At 40.4% G+C, this 13674-nt stretch overlaps 1 protein-coding gene across 5 annotated transcripts in view; it reads left to right on the top strand.

Annotated features, from left to right (window-relative positions):
* The window catches only part of MAP3K5 (mitogen-activated protein kinase kinase kinase 5), a 202219-nt gene that overhangs the window by 163127 nt on the left and 25418 nt on the right, over positions 1-13674 (top strand). For all 5 annotated transcript variants that reach the window (XM_032485004.1, XM_032485005.1, XM_014562399.2 and 2 more), the window contains 7 exons: positions 633-769; positions 1733-1838; positions 6676-6833; positions 8856-9033; positions 9768-9788; positions 12553-12730; positions 12821-12989. In XM_032485004.1, coding sequence (XP_032340895.1) covers positions 633-769; positions 1733-1838; positions 6676-6833; positions 8856-9033; positions 9768-9788; positions 12553-12730; positions 12821-12989 — 947 coding nt within the window. The remainder of the gene's footprint in view (positions 1-632; positions 770-1732; positions 1839-6675; positions 6834-8855; positions 9034-9767; positions 9789-12552; positions 12731-12820; positions 12990-13674) is intronic.

Below are 13674 nucleotides of genomic sequence, written 5' to 3'. Positions count from 1 at the left end.
AAAATACAAGTTTCTACTATGCATAAAATAATAAACTGCAAGGATATATAGTACAACACAGGGAATGTAGCCAATGTTTTATAATAACTATAAATGGAATATAACCTTTAAAAATTATGAATCACTATGTTGTATTCCTGAAACTTATATAATATTGTGCATCCACTATACCTCAATAAAAAAAATAAATAAAAATATAAAGTATAGGAAAACTTCAAAAAAATACTTTAAAAATGTGTGTTTCTAGAGCCTTGAGGAGGAGTAAAATTGAATAGGATGTACAAGTTTACAGGTCTTAATTTCTTTAAATTAAAAGAAAAATTAGACATATGATGTTACCTTACAGTTTATTAGGGGACAATAAATAAGTATCAGAACTATTTTAGTGTCAGGCATCATGACTTGGATTCAGGTTAGCATTTGAGTGGCCCTTTATTTTGACTGTATTTGATAATGACCATCTTCAGAACCGGGACACTTTCCTATTTATATCTGAGCCCAAGTGCAGAGTACAGTACCCAGGCCACCGTGAATAACCAACAAATAGTAGTTTACATTAATGCTACGTTATTAATGTGCCATGAAGAACTCATTTGGATAAGATTTTATCCACTGTTCCTCCCTACTTGCAGGAAGTCTTTCTGCTCTTCTTCGGTCCAAATGGGGCCCGCTGAAGGACAACGAGCAAACCATTGGCTTTTATACAAAGCAGATACTGGAAGGATTAAAATACCTCCATGACAATCAGATAGTTCACCGGGATATAAAGGTAGGATGCAATAGGATTTGGTTTCCTAAGTTTCTTGGTGGGTAATTGTTTTATTTGCAAAAGTCATATCGTGTTATAGGTATTAATTTGAAATGATAAATAAATAAATTGTAGAAACAGCAGAAATATATCACTCTGCCCTTGAATCGGTTATTCAAGTCTTGTCTCTTCTACTCAAGGAATAAACTCCTTAACCATGTTCAACCAACAAAGACTGAATTTCTACCACATGTCTGGCACAGTTTTACGTGCTCTGTGGGGCTGGTGGCTCAGCAGAACAAAATTAAACAGGAGATGGTCCCTGCTTCTGAGGCTCTCACAGGCTGGTTGACCTTTGAATCCTTGCCGGTAGTAGCTAGTCAGTAAATATTTGTTGAATTAATGGATGAATAGTTAGAAGGAAAAAAAAAATCCCCACATCTCACAAGTATCATACACTCATGAGTTGAACTAAAATTAGATAATTTACCAAATTCTCTTTAAAAAGAGACTATTCAGAACTGATTAATTTATGACAAAGTCTGGACTATATTGAAAGCAAGTTCATATGACTTCCCTAAAACCAACCCAAATACCCATTTATTTGTGCTGTCCCTAAATATTCCTGGAAAAGAAATAAAATAACATAGAAAAGAAAGTAAAGTGACTTGGAAGTTGTAAGTATCATAATTTAACTCATCATACCTGTATCAAACACAGACAGCTCCTACATTCTGTAACCCACAGCAAGCTCTAAGTAGGAACCACGTTTGACCTTGTGACCTGAGTAGCAACTTGTGAACTGATAACATATAAACAAAAATGGTGTCAAGAATTCACTATTGAGAGTAACTGTTAATAAAGAGGACAAAATTAGTGTCCCTGTTTGCTGTAAGGACACCTTTTCTTATTGGACTTTCAAGGCAACAGCAAGCAGTGTTAGAAGAAAGATAACACTTGTGATTAAAACTCTCTCTTCTCTAGGGTGACAATGTGTTGATTAATACCTACAGTGGTGTCCTCAAGATCTCTGACTTCGGGACATCAAAGAGACTTGCTGGCATAAATCCATGTACTGAAACCTTTACTGGTATGTTTTTGCAATGATGATACAGATCTTATGTAATTAAAGCAATAATTGCTGCGTTTGAGCATAACATGAGAGGTAAATTTAGTCTGTGTTCTCACAGATATTAATGTTGATATCTTTTGATGCTCACTGAAAAATGTTATACACAATGTGATCTGGCCCCTTTCTTATCTTGTGTTTATATGACTTGCTCGGTTTCCTGCTTAATGCTACTGAAGATTTTTTTTTAACTCTCAATTTGTTATTGATTTTTCTTTTCATGTCATTACTTCTCTCCTGGTTGGTCTACAACCACTGTAATCCTGACGAGATTTATTTTTTTTAACATTTCTTTGGCCCAGCCTCTCTCAGATCCTTACTCATACCTTAATCATTTCCCATTTGGACTCTGAGTTCCCTCCTTCCTAATCTGTTTACTCCCTGTGGTTTCTTCTCCTACTCACAACATAAATAACTGTAAGATTTCAATTCAGAAAAAGGAAGTGACTCACTCACTCAAAAGTGGGGTGGGGAGAAAGCCTTCCTGAAAAATTAGGCAATGCAGCCACTGAGCTGCCTCTGGAGCAGAATCCTGCGAGGGTGGAGACAAAATGACTTCCAGAAAGGTAGCAGTAGCCAAGAGGAGACTGAGACTTGGAGAGATTAACGACAGCCCAACAGTTACAGGGAAGGCATCTGGAACGTCAACCCTGCTCTCCACCCCATTCTGCTGATTCTCATGAAGTGTTACATTCTTGTTATCATCATCAGAGAGAGTGAGATTTAGTCAAAAAAAGAAAAAGGGATAATGAATAATCTCTGATCTAATATAAAGCAAAATGGTCAGATGCCACCTTTTCTGAATTCTGTGAGGTAGGTGGCAGTATGAGGATTTTGCAGATGAGGAGATTGAGCGAGAGAAGATATCAGAGCCATGAGTTACAAGAGTTTGTTAACAAGAGAACCCAAGAGAATCTGAGTTAATCTTCCCTTCGCTCTTTGATTTGATCTTCTTGCTCCAGTCCATCTTTCTCTCCACCCTGCTGAAGTATCTATTCTGGAAGCCTGGAAAGGGGAAAGGAAAAAAGAGTGAAATTCTCTAAGTTTTCTCCTCAGAACATTCAGTCAGCAACGTCACTGACCCAATTCCTACTCTCACAGCAGTGGGTATTTCAGGGCACAGAGTTAAACACATTTAGAAATATATTTTTTGAACAAAATAAATTCTATCCTTTTAGAAATTCCATCCTTTTAGTAACTTTAAATATCCTTACATTTCTTTTCCTCATACTCCCTCCATTTGGCAATAGACACTTTAGACGCTGCCAAGATTCAGTAACTTCCTGAGAGGAAAATCCTTACGTTCAGACACTTTATTTGGCAAGATGTTAATATCTCCTGCTTATCTTGAAAACATTTTTTTTAATCCCCAGAGAAATTGTAGTAAAGCAGTCCTCCCAGAATCCTTTGCTTGTACTTCTCACACTGGCCTCACATGATGTGACCTGAGTGACACGTATGGGTGGGTCTGTCTGCAGCGCCAATCACAAGAGCCTGGGTGTGCAGGCCTCACAGCACGAGCTCAGTGCTGGCCAAGTCACAGGTGTGGTGACCTCTGATGAACTGAGTTGAAAGACACTGACCTGTTTGACTTCTTGGTGACTTGGGGAGAGGGAAGATGGCAGCGACTACCTGTTACAGAGTGCTGACTGCATATCTGACTGTGTTAAGTGCTTTACATGTTATGTCATTGAAGTTCATATATCAACCCTAGTCCTTAGGTATTATTATCCCAGTGTATAGTGAGAAAATTAAGGTTCAAAGAGGTTAATAACTTGCTTGAGGCCACAAAGCTAGTAAGTAACTTGAGCTACAGTTCAAACTAGACTTAACACGCCAAGTAGAATTAATTGTCTTCTCCCCAGACCTGTTCCACCCACACTATTCTCTGTCTCAGCTGGCCACTCCAGACTTAGAGTTGTATGTGGCACTTCTCTCACTCCAACTCAATCCACCAAGGAAACCTATTAGTTCTGCCCTCAGAATGTGTCCAGATATGGACCAGTTCTTCACGGCCTCCACGGCTACCACCTGGCTCACCTCTCACCTTCATGGCCTCAGTATCCTGTTCCCCCTGTTTCTACTCTTGCCCCTACTGTCTACCCTCAACACACAGCCAGACAGATCCTTTAAAAACATAAATCAAGTCCCGTCACTCAGAGATCTCGATGGCTTTCTGTTTTCTGAGTAAACAAACACCAGAGCCCTTCCAATGGTGGACAAGTCTCTGACCTACTCGGAGCCCGTTACCTTTCTGACCCGGTTTCTGCTCTTCCCCACCTGGCTCACTCTTGCACCTGAAACACAGGCCTTCCTGCATTTCATTACACTAGGCGAGTCCTGCCGCAGGGCTTTTGCACATGCTTTTCGTTCTGTAACACTCTTCTCCCAGCTATCTGCATGGCTAAGTCCCCTTGCACTCCTTCAAGTGTAAACTCAGATATCATCTCAGTGAGGCCTGTGACCACCCTGATTCCCATGGCAGCCCTCCCCTCAGCACTTCTGATCTTCATCCCCTACTTTTTTTTTTAATCGTAACACATCACTTTCTAATGTATCATATAGTTTACTTATTTATAATGTTATACTTTATTGTCTGTCTCCCACTTCAAAAATGTAAGCCCCTGGAGCCCAGGGATTTCTGTCTATTTAGGCCCCTGCTATATTATGAGTGCCTGGCCCATTGTAGGCCCTCAGTATAGATCTACTAAATGAATGAGTGGATGTAGAGTGACATCAAAGTTTAAGCTTTCAGTCACTAACTTGTAGTGGCTCCCCAGCTGGTTGCAGTGGCAAAAAAATTCTAAACTAGATTATTTTAAAGTAATTTTTTAAAATGTTAATGAAGATATATGAAGTATGGGTTTTAGCATTAATACTCTCACTTGTTTTCTTTAGTCTTAATGTTCAGATTGGCTTGCATTTTCATTATCCAGCTCTGTAAATCCTCTTTATATAAAATACTGTGTCGCCCTTGTAGAGTAAAGAGAGCAGATATGAACGCGTGATTAAATCTGCTTTTTTTTTTTTTTACTCTATGGGGGATAATTAAACATAATTGGCAGATACTACTCTTTGAAATATTATCTGATGAATACAAATTTTGCATAATTTATTGTTAAGATATCACTTGAATTTTCCAATTTAAAAATTTCACTATTTTTGGTCAGTTTTAATTCCTACTCAGATATTAGTACAACTTAAATTATTTCATCAATTCTGTTTTAGATCCAGAGAGGTAATAAAAGAGTGGTAGACTTCAGCCTGTATGACTACTTGATTTTTATTTACATTATAAAACATTACACTTTAGGGGAAGCTATAAAGAGAAATCATAACAATTTTCTACTCAAGGCAGGTGATTTGAGGAGCATGGTTATCTTTTCCTTCGCCAGGTGAAATACGTCCCTCCAGTAATGTTACTGCTTTCAGTTGAGAGCAGACACGTGGAGCTGTATACGAGCATGAACACGAGCTACTGTCATGTTATGATGATGTCTGGAGGATAAACCTGGCAGGATGACAATGCTGGACAAAAATAATATACTTTTCCTATTTTTATAAACACAGCCAATATCTAACCTTCAATAGTGGGTTTCATAGGACCTGTTTAGAGGAGATTTGTGTAGCAGTTTTCGCTTGTAAATCAGGCATGGAGCAGTCATAAAAGGTGTTGCCTGAAATTTATTAAACTGTCTGTCACTTTGGTCATGAATCAAGTAACACTGAAGTAGGCCTTTTGGCAAATGCCACAGGATTTGATGTAATTCATTATGGCACCTTGGATGGGTTCCTGTTCACTGATTATATCATTTGTGTGAGTATATCAGAAGCTGGTTGATATGACAATTATCTGTTCCTGTTCACACCCCTGACTCACTGCTGGACATTGAGAGATCACTCCAGACTAAAAGTAAAAACTTAGCTTCTAGTTTGAGCCAGATGAGACAGTTGCAGTTGCGTATTCACCTGGGATATACCAGGCCAGAGCTAGAACCGGGGGTTGTTGGCCCCCACTTAATGCTCTTTCCATCATACCACACTCTTTGACTCTCTGATTCCATGAAGCCTTTTAAATCTCCGTATTCATTTTATTCTTCTTCACTCTGGTGATTTGTCTGTACTGATGGCTCATGACCTGTCTTTGACCCGTTAAATCTGTTATTCTGTGGACCACAGGCACGCAGCAGAAACTGTGCATTTTGATTAACAGAATAACGTACACCAAAAATTATTTACATTATTTTTAACAGTGGCTTTCAGGATCTTAATGCTTTAAGGATTAAGAAATAAGAATGAACAGAAGAACTAAGCATTTAACCAGGAATTGAGAAATAACAGACTGAAGAAATGGATGAGTGACCTAGATTTTTCCTAGAAAAGACTGGAAGTATTCGTAAAGGGAGTCTTTATGTATTTGAAAAACTGATTACAGAAAATGTGTGTTAATGTATTTTCTGTTATTCTCAAACAACTGTTAGAAGTTTCTAAGTTTCCCAATGAAATGATGCCTCGATTATTCTCTAGTATCTAGGAAATGATAAAATATCTATTCATAAACAGATAATATTAGTAAACTACTTTTATCACGAATAAGATCCATTACAAAAACTGCTATTTCTCCTTTTATTAGCAGAGAAAACTGGAACTCAAAGAAGATGAGATATTAAGACCTGAATCATGCTTTTAAAGTTGTCTCATTTACATAAAGAAATTGAAAGTGATTAGATGTTCAGTCTATTAGATGTTCATCAGTTTTCTCTTCTTAAAAGTGTAACTGTGTTTGAATTATGTCCAGGTACCCTTCAGTATATGGCACCAGAAATAATAGATAAAGGACCAAGAGGCTACGGGAAAGCAGCAGACATTTGGTCTTTGGGCTGCACGATCATTGAAATGGCCACTGGAAAACCACCCTTTTACGAACTGGGAGAACCACAAGCAGCTATGTTCAAGGTCACATTTCATATGTTTTAAATGTCTTAAAAACCAATGGTTAAAGCTCTTTATAGCTTCTGGATGATCCATGTGTGTATGTCATATTTTTTTTTAGGCAAAAGGAAAGGGACCTAAGTAAGCATGGTCCAAGATCTAAAGTTCCAGATTCACTCCCTTCGGTCAGCACCTGTGCTTCATGTGGAGAGTCTCTCTCCACATTAGTTTTCTCGACTGTCAAATGAGATTCAACATAACTGCCTTTGACCACCTTTTCACAATACAGGATAAATAACACACCACTCCACGGAAGATGATTTAAGCTCTTTGGGAAACTCAGTCTGAAAAATCTTCCACTAAGGGAGATATAAAAACTTTTTTTTATCCATTTAGGTATTAAAAAAATGTTCCTTTACTCTATCATAATAGTTGGAAGTCTCCATAGATAAAAGGGTACAATTGCTATTTTCAGTACATTAATCTTATTTTCATGTATCTACTCTTCTAGCTAGTTAATTTGCCCATTGGTAACTCTTTACGGAGTGGGAAAGGAAGTAGCCCCATCTCTCAAAATAGGGAGCCCCTGAGATGGAAATAGGCCTGAGAGAGCCTAGGGGCCACAGCTTCAACATCCAGGGACTGGGCAAAGCAGTGACCTGGCTCTGAGTCCCTGCAGCCCTCACCTGCCACTCCACGAAGCCAGAGAAACATTGAAACCGACACCCGTTTCCCAGGAAGGAAAGCTTACATGTCTGCTAGTCTCTAAGGCAGAGGACTTCTGATCACAATGTGTTATTCCTTTCCCTGTCATGGACCATGTTTCTAGCACTTACTCCGTTTGTGAATAGCCTCTTGTGAGGGGCCATGTGTTACATACCTTCTGTTTTTGTATAAAGTGTGGTTTACTTTAAGCTTGGAGACAGTCTGATGAGACACTGCTGGTACAGAAATGAATAGTGTATCCAAAACTGAGAGAATGATGAGAGCTGCCTTTCCTGACATGAATGTATGTCTTTGTCTTCTTGGGCAATCTTTCAAGTTTTCACCAATCTCTAGGACTTCACTCTGAAATGCTCCTATGTTACCCATCGGTGCCAGATTATTATACAGCATGCTTTAGATGAAATAGCATACTCTGGCTGATTTGCAGTGTTTGAATCCAGGCTCCAACACAGTCAAGCTATTTGATGACTTTGAGCAAATTACTAAACCTTCTTGTACCTCAGTTTCCTCATCTGTAAAATGGGTATAAACATTGTTCCTATCTAATAGAGGTTTTTGAGGAGTATATGCAATAAGATGTGCAAAGCACTTAGAACAGTGTGTGGCACATAGGTGGTGCTTTATAATTATTACAAATAATTATATTATTATATAATAATAAATTAGTATAAGCTATTTGATAACAGAAAAAGATTCCCCTAGGAAATTTTCTCTGTACTAAATACATGAAAACATTATTGAAAAAAATTAGAATGACAGCAAGAAGAAAGTTCTCACTGGTATAAAAATAGAGTTTGTTTAATTTTAAGTATTTTCAAATATCTGTGTTAACATAGGCACTTTGAGACAGGGAAAATGTTCACAAATCATGGCAGAGGAGAAACAACACATGCTTTAAGCCAAAATGTTCAAATCCCACATCTGCCTTTTCATAAGCATGTAACCTCTTACCCCTCCTGTAAGCCTCATTTTCCTTGTTGCTGTAACAAGGATAATATTTAATCCGCTGGGTTGCTGGGAGGATTCAATGAGATTCATAAATGGAAAAAGCCAAGCAGAAAGCTTCGAGGGTGGAATAATTATCTCATAGTGCCGTCTACTGTCCTAAAATAATTACTGTGCTTATGTCATTGATCAAGTTACAAAGGTACTCGGGAAACTTTCCGTAATCTACAGAAAACAAGTCCTTTCTCACTTTGAGAAAAGCCATGAGTTTGAAGTATACGATAAATAATCTTGTTGCATTAGGTGACCAGGTTATGGAACCCAGAGCTCATGATATGAGATGTCACTCAGAAGTCACATTGTGCTGTGTCTTAGGTGGGAATGTTTAAAGTCCACCCCGAGATCCCAGAGTCCATGTCGGCAGAGGCCAAGGCGTTCATACTGAAATGTTTTGAACCAGACCCTGACAAGAGAGACTGTGCTAACGACTTGCTTTTGGATGAGTTCTTAAAAGTTTCAAGCAAAAAGAAAAAGACACAACCGAAGCTTTCAGGTATGTGCTTACATTGAAGGGGGTATAGGTCAGGGTCACTAAATCCTAAACTAAAAGGAAAGATTTTCCCAGAAGTAAGCTAATTTGTTTAAAGATATCATTGAAAATTGGCATCAGGAAGCTGTGTTGCCATCAATTTCACAAATATTAGGGCCTCACACATAATGGTCTTCCATCACGTGTTTAGTAGGGAATTTGTATAGCAGCATCGATATTCTAGCACTGCTGATGCAAAGATTGAAGTATAAAGGGGTGAAAATACAGTCTTTTCAAGCTGAAACTCCAAACTCCCACTGGTGGGCTACAGGGCTATAATAGAGCTGTTAAACTTCTAAGCCATCTAAATAATATGCTCTTTTAAGTTTAGGCAGTAGAAAATACCCATCACCCTTTAGAGAATATCTTTCTGAATAATTAACCTCCACTAAAAAAAAAAAAGAAAAAGAAAGAAAGAAAGAGAAGATTGCCAGTTATAAATAAAATAGCAGGGTGAAAATCTAAATTGTCTTTTCCCAATAATTTCCGTAACTCATTTCAGAAAGAAAAAGCAAGTAAACAATTCATTTGTTGTTGGCATTTTTAGTGTTTGTGTGGGATGAGATGGGCAGATTGAATGTTTGGAAAAGAACATTGATCCCATTTCAAGCATTCGCCTCACTTTTGGTTGATTTCTCAGTTTAACAACAAACCCAGTGCATATGCTTATGTTGCCATGTTTGATCTTCTTTCCACAGCTCTTTCAGCTGGATCGAATGGTGAGTTTATTTTTATATTGTCCCTTGAGCTGGAGCTTGGTGCATCAGGAGATGAGCTCTAGATTTCCTATCACAGAGCCTCATCCTCTGCTCCTTGCTTACAGGTGGGAGTGAGGGTGGGGGCTCCTGGATACTAAGGATGCTAGGGATGCAAACCTGGTGGGCTCATTCCTTCAGAAACCCCTCCCCTTTCTCCTTCATGAGAGAGGCTTCCACTGCTCCCTCCTAAACGCAAGATGGTGACTGTATTTTGAACTCTTCAGTTTGAGAGGAGTCCATGCTCCCTTATCTAGAAGATAGTTGGCCACCTCACTGGATTTCTTATAGAAAATTTCCATGCCAGACACCTTCCTCTGTCATCTTCGGCGTCCTATAGTCTCTTGGTTTTTAGTTGGTCAGGACTAAGTTGTGTTTTTGCTTTTCAGTGTTGGCCTTTGCAGATCATAACTAGGAAGGTAAATTTGCTCTGGGAAGATCAACTGATACATTTCAAGGAATAGTAAAGAAATGACCGTGGTTTGGGATTTTCCTAAGTTGGATGAGCTGTTGATCAAATAGGCAGGGGGCTTAATGTTCGCTGTGAGCCAAATGTGCACTCTCCCACAGGCCAGGGAGAGGGTTTTTCAGGTTCTTCGGGGGCTCAAAGCCAGTCAGCCCAGAGTAGAGGCCCAGTAATCGGGGTTTCTTGGCCACAGCCCCTCCAGTTTTCTTCTGTCAATTCCAAGAGTCAGAGAACTCTGTGAAGAGAGGAACCCTCTCCCTTCCCTCATTTCTTCACAAGCTGCCTCGACCCTGGAAGGCAGTCATTGCCTTTTCACCAGGCAGACCCTGGGGTGCTCCACAGCCTTCTGACTAGCCTGTTTTGAATGTCATAAAATGGGCACTGACTTTGGACTTACGCAGAAGTCGGTTCTGATCCCACCTGAGCCACTTTCTAACTATGTGACTTGCAGCAGTTTACTTGTTTCATCAGGCATTCTGTGCTGGTAGCAGTACCTAGGGCCCAGATTTGGTTCTGAGAACCAAAATGTAATATAGATCCCCGAAGAGGCTAGAGCTATGCCCAGAAGCGCAGTCCACAATAGTGTTATCTCTTCCACATGGCTAGGCTTTTGTTGCCAGGAAGCAAGTTCCCATCACACACACACTTAAATTATGTGGACTCAGCTCCACACACTTGGCAAGAGAGAGCTCTAGAGAGAGAATTTAAGCTGACAGTTCTGCCCACAAGCCTTCCCGGTGAGCATGGGCCTTAGGACGAGCACAAGATGGGAAGGGATCCCTCTGCTGAACTCTGAGGCACCTTCCCCATGTGCCCTCCCACCCTCCACACTCAGGGTAATTCAAGAGCATCTGGGACTCTGCTCTGGCTTTAGAGTCCAACTTTACCTACAATTTTTAAAATCTTAAGATTTTATGGAATCAGAATTAAGAGGAAGGGCATTGGGGTCAGAGCTGGATTCATTCGTTGACCGGGTGGCCTTGGAAATGGCTTACCCTTAGTCACCTCATCTGTCCAGTGGGTTCAGTTAGACAACCTACACATGGTGTTCTGTGAGGATTAAATACGGAGACATAAATGTGAGATGCTCAGCAACTGCTACAGGTGGTCTCTATGACCGTCATTGCTGGTCTCATCTTCCCTGGCCTGCCCGTGCCCAGCCGCTGGCTGGCTCAGAATTGTAGACCACAGCCCACAAGTCCCCTCTCCTTTCTCTAAAGACCCTTCTGTTCCTTCTCACTCAGAACACCTCCCAGGCTTCCTGAATTCTCTAGGGCTTTGTTTTGTTTTGTTTTGTTTTTTTACCTCCTAGTGACCCATCCCTCTCTGTTTTGCCCCCTTGGCGTAAGACATTGATTTGTTTGATAAAGATGTTTCTGGCAACAATTACCTATTTTAAAACCAGTATTTGATGAAATGTAGGCACCTATAATTGTGCCAATTCAGTCTCCATCAGAATAAAATAAAAGCATACATCTGTGGGGATGGAGGGGATAGCTCAGTGGTAGAGTGTGTGCTTGGCATGCATGAGGTCCTGAGTTCAATCCCCAGTACCACCATTAAATAAATAAATAAACCTAATTACCTACCCCCCAATTAAAAATATATAAATAAATAAAAGCATACATCTTCTATAGAATTATAATGTCTGAGAACTGAGAAAGACCTCAGAGATCATCTAGTCCATTGGTTTCCAAAATCTGTATTTAGCAAAGAGCCTTTTTAAATGAATCCTTAAGTAGAGCCTTGCTATATGACGGGAAGAACATATTTAATTTAGGTGAAACAGGGTTGGAACCTCTGTTCTAGAATCACAGGATCCTACTCACTCACTCCATCCAAGACAGCCCCAAGATCTTAAACCTCTGAAGAATGTGGTTTAAAAATTATGAATCTGGTCCTTTATTTTGTAGATGTGAAAACTAAGACCCGTAAGTGACCTTCCTAAACTCTGATAGGTAGACCATAAAACTAAAGGGATGAGACGCCAGAACTACTGAGCCTGGTGCTTCCTCCAGTTTCACGCCCCCAAGATACTCCTTTCAGGACCCAGGAGGCCCTGTCCTCCCGGACCACCTGCGTGGGTTGTACTGAGCCCAGGAACAATCGTGATACCACGACCAGCCTCCTGCATAGCATGACTTTGCTGCTCACCGGAACGAGACACTTGACACATAATCTTGCTGCCTCTCAATAGGCGTTTCAGTACGTGCGTGTTTTGGAAGCGTTAATCATCCTCTCCCCACCTCTTGTGACATGCAGAGTATCTCAGGAGTATCTCCTTGCCGGTCCCTGTCCTGGTGGAGGACACCAGCAGCAGCAGTGAGTACGGCTCAGTTTCTCCGGACACGGAGTTAAAGGTGGACCCCTTCTCTTTCAAAACAAGAGCCAAGTCCTGCGGAGAAAGAGATGTCAAAGGCATACGGACGCTCTTTCTGGGGTAAAGACCTGACTTACTTTGGGTCAGAGAAGTATGCTGTGTGTTGTTTTATAAAGGAAATTGTAATCTGTGCTGTGTGAATTATTACAGCATCCCCGATGAAAATTTTGAAGATCACAGTGCACCACCATCTCCCGAAGAAAAAGATTCCGGATTCTTTATGCTGAGGAAGGACAGTGAGAGACGGGCCACGCTTCACAGGATCCTGACAGAAGACCAAGACAAAGTTGTGAGAAACTTAATGGAATCTTTGGCTCAGGTAAAACCTCTCATGGAGACTGTTTCTCCAGAGTTTACATATTTTAGCTGTGCTGTAACCACTTGGAACTGTCAAAGGTGACGTGATGACGTGAGGGAGCTGCAGTCCTCCTGATGATAACAAACGCACCCTGGGAGTAAGCAAATCCCTAACACAGAAACTATGTTGTTGAACATAAGCTATTTGGTTGGGTGGTTATTAGATTTATCTATTATTATTATTATTATTTTAATGGAGGTACTGGGGATTGAACCCAGGACCTTGTGCATGCTAAGCACGTGCTCTACCACTAAGCTGTACCACTCCCCCTACCCCCACCAGGAACATAAGCTATTCTGAAGTCAGAAGCAAAATGTTCCTGTTGATAAAAAGTTGCAGCTGGTCCCTAACAAGCCTTTTCACCCTTCATTCATTTATACTCATTCAATCAATAAACATGCATTGAGCCATGTGAATTGCTAATTTTGACATTAGCCTGAGGCCACCTGCCATTGGCTCCTCTGAGCTTCTGGGAAACATTACGAATCCAGTGGCAACCCCTGTGCTTGGAGTGCTACGTTCAGAGGGAGGGTGAAGGGCACTAATAAGTAAATTACACAGTGTGCTGGGAGGCCACCCACGCGATGGAAAACCAAAGCCAGTCAGTCAAACTCTTGTTCCCTGGTGTGCTTGTCTGCTAAGCTGC

This window comes from Camelus ferus, chromosome 8 (genome assembly GCF_009834535.1).
Source record: "Camelus ferus isolate YT-003-E chromosome 8, BCGSAC_Cfer_1.0, whole genome shotgun sequence".
Classification (NCBI taxonomy): Eukaryota; Metazoa; Chordata; class Mammalia; order Artiodactyla; family Camelidae; genus Camelus; species Camelus ferus.
The sequence above is the reverse complement of the archived record's forward strand: the minus strand, read 5'-3'. Positions and strand labels throughout refer to the sequence as shown.